This window comes from Bos taurus, chromosome 6 (assembly GCF_002263795.3).
Source record: "Bos taurus isolate L1 Dominette 01449 registration number 42190680 breed Hereford chromosome 6, ARS-UCD2.0, whole genome shotgun sequence".
NCBI classification, from domain to species: domain Eukaryota; kingdom Metazoa; phylum Chordata; class Mammalia; order Artiodactyla; family Bovidae; genus Bos; species Bos taurus.
The window spans coordinates 24,736,893-24,739,905 of NC_037333.1; the positions used below are offsets into that span (position 1 = coordinate 24,736,893).

Sequence of the window (3,013 nt, forward strand, 5' to 3'; positions counted from 1 at the left end):
GACCTCAGCGAGCGCGGGGGGGCCCCCTAGCTCCCGCAGCATAGCTCGCTCTGTTTCTTCCCTCCCGCCGCTGTGCCCTTCTTCTCCCCAGTTCCAATCCCTCCGCCCTCCCCCACCTCCTTCCGCATGCTCCAATAGGAATTCGAGCTGTGAAGCGCCCGCCCCTCCGCCCTTTTCTTCGCCTTCTCATTGGCTGAAGCTTCAAGGACGCGTCCCGAGGGCGGGTGGCAGCCATTGGTGGGATGAGCAATCCGAGTTCCCGGATGAGGGAACATTCTGCAGTATAAAGGGAGCGGGGAAGGCGGGAGACAGCGCAGTTTGAATCGCGGTGCGACGAAGGAGTAGGCGGCGGGTTTTCGCTGGGTGTCTGACTAGTCCTTTCTCTGCCTTGCTTGTTTGAGCTTCAGCAGAATTCGAAATGGTAAACTTGGTGGAGACGCTCGAAGACTCCGCGGGTTTTTGCCGGCGGGAGAAAAACCCGTTACACACGGAGATGGGGGTGAAGCGGCGACGGTTGGGAATGCGCGGAGACAGGATTTGGAAGAGCAGGGGGAGGTGTTTTGTCGGCGGCGAGCGGAGCAGCCTCGGATCTCGCGGCGGGCGGTGACGGTTGGGTGGCGCGCGCAGCGCCGCTGGGGGCCGGCGGGCGGCGAGCGGGCGGACCGAGGCGCGCGGCCGCGCCGAGCGCGCGGCGGGGGACGGGCGGGCGGGGTCGTCCTTGCGGCGCGCGGCGGGCCGGAGACCCCGGCTGGGCACGGGGCCGCGCTCGCGCCCGAGCCGCGGCGCGGTGGGGGAAGGGCGTGCTGCTCTGGTAATCCTATATTCTGCGTTCCTCCTTCGCTCGCGGGCGTGTGCGCGCCGCAGGCTGGCGGTAAGGCTGGGAAGGACTCCGGAAAGGCCAAGACAAAGGCGGTTTCCCGCTCGCAGAGAGCCGGTTTGCAGGTCAGTGGTGGTTCGTGCATTCTGGGAATCGTGGCGTTTTTCTTTCCTTTTCCTCTCTTGTTTATCATCGCTCTGGATTAGCGTTTCGTCTTTGCGTGGGTGATAGTGTCGCGACTTGGTTTACCGATGCAATAAATATCGGGGCGGGGGGGCGATCACGTGTGTCTGTGCTGGGGCGCGTTGCTGCACCACCGTCCATGCCCCTGCCTTTGGCGCGCGTATAATTATCTTTGACTTGTCTATCTTTGTGCATTTATGTTTGTGTATGCTAAAAACGAAGTTCCCGGTGGGCCGTATTCATCGACACCTGAAATCTAGGACGACTAGCCATGGACGTGTGGGCGCGACTGCCGCTGTGTACAGCGCAGCCATCCTGGAGTACCTCACCGCAGAGGTAAATGGGTGTACGCCTATAATCTGGAAAAGGTTGGGAGGGGGTGGGGGGAGGCGGCGAGAGGGAAGGAGGAAAGTGATGCAAGAAAACTCCCAGGCTCTGAACGCGGCGAGAAGCTTCCGACAACGCTAGGGGGGGCTGGTGATCATGATGGGGATCCTCCTGAGCTTGAGTTTGCGGCCTTAGGAAATAAAATTGCGTGCCCTCTTTATGGCTTTTGCTTATCTTGCCATTCAGGTAGTGGGGGAGATGACAGTTGGTAGATACACCTTCATCGTGAAGGTTTGATTCTTGTCTGGATCTTGACATTAATGTAAGTTGGAAGGAGATTGATTGCATTCTGCCTTCTAGGTACTTGAATTGGCAGGAAATGCATCGAAAGACTTGAAGGTAAAGCGTATTACCCCTCGTCACTTGCAACTTGCTATTCGTGGAGATGAAGAATTGGACTCTCTCATCAAGGCTACAATTGCTGGTGGTGGTATGTAAATATTAACTTATAAATTTCTCTAGAGAAAAGAATTTGCTTTTAAATTTCCCTCTAGTAATTTTCAGTCTAAAAGAGGACACAGTATATTTTCATTGATCTGTAGTATGGTTGCATCATGAAATTTGATTTCTCTATGTATTTCTGAATTTTTACTCTGCACTTAGCCTCACATTGAAAGACATCTTCCAAGTTGAACATTAAACTGTTGGTTTTAAAGTGCTGTGTTATTTTATCCCTCTTCTAGGTGTCATTCCACACATCCACAAATCTCTGATTGGAAAGAAAGGACAACAGAAGACTGTCTAAAGGATGCCTGGATTCCTTATTATCTCAGGACTCTAAATACTCTAACAGCTGTCCAGTGTTGGTGATTCCAGTGGACTGTATCTCTGTGAAAAACACAATTTTGCCTTTTTGTAATTCTATTTGAGAAAGTTGGAAGTTTAATTAGCTTTCCAACCAACCAAATTTCTGCATTTGAGTCTTAACCATATTTAAGTGTTACTGTGGCTTCAAAGAAGCTATTGATTCTGAAGTAGTGGGTTTTGATTGAGTTGACTGTTTTTAAAAAACTGTTTGGATTTTAATTGTGATGCAGAAGTTATAGTAACAAACATTTGGTTTTGTACAGACATTATTTCCACTCTGGTGGATAAGCTCAATAAAGGTCATATCCCAAACTAGTTGTGTATAAAATTTGCTTGATTATAGTAGGAACAGCTTTGTTGAATAGGTATCTTACCTAGCAATAACTTAAGCACATTTCTTCCCTTTAAATTACTGTTAATTCTGTCTGTAGATCAACAAAGTTAAAAGGCCCAAGTATTTTTTTTTAAATACTGTGTAATGAACTATTAAAAGATTTTAAAACTTCAGCACAAGTTGATGTTTTTTAGGCTCAGTTTAACCATCTCAGTTCATTAGCTTTGATTGCTGTTTGTGATAGCGGCACTACACCAGAGCACTGGGGGGGCTTGGGTGGGGTTGGGAGCAGAGACCAGTTAGGAAGGTCCTGTATGTAGCTACCTACACAGAAGGGACTTTTCAGTTTAGACTGATAATTGTAGTGTGCTACACGCTGTTTTGAAGGTTACTTGCGTTAAATTGTTCAGTATATGGTAACATCTTTGGGGAACATACTATTCACATTTAACAGAGAAGAATCAAGATTTCTTTGAAAGTCCTGA

General features: G+C 49.3%; 1 protein-coding gene across 1 annotated transcript; it reads left to right on the plus strand.

The window, feature by feature from the left end:
- Positions 1 to 378: 378 nt before the first annotated feature.
- Positions 379 to 2,650, plus strand: H2AZ1 (H2A.Z variant histone 1). Its single transcript, NM_174809.2, is given in 5 exon segments — positions 379 to 421; positions 865 to 942; positions 1,223 to 1,336; positions 1,688 to 1,817; positions 2,071 to 2,650. Coding segments are annotated over 5 exon segments (387 nt in total). The 5' UTR covers positions 379 to 418; the 3' UTR covers positions 2,133 to 2,650.
- Positions 2,651 to 3,013: the final 363 nt, after the last annotated feature.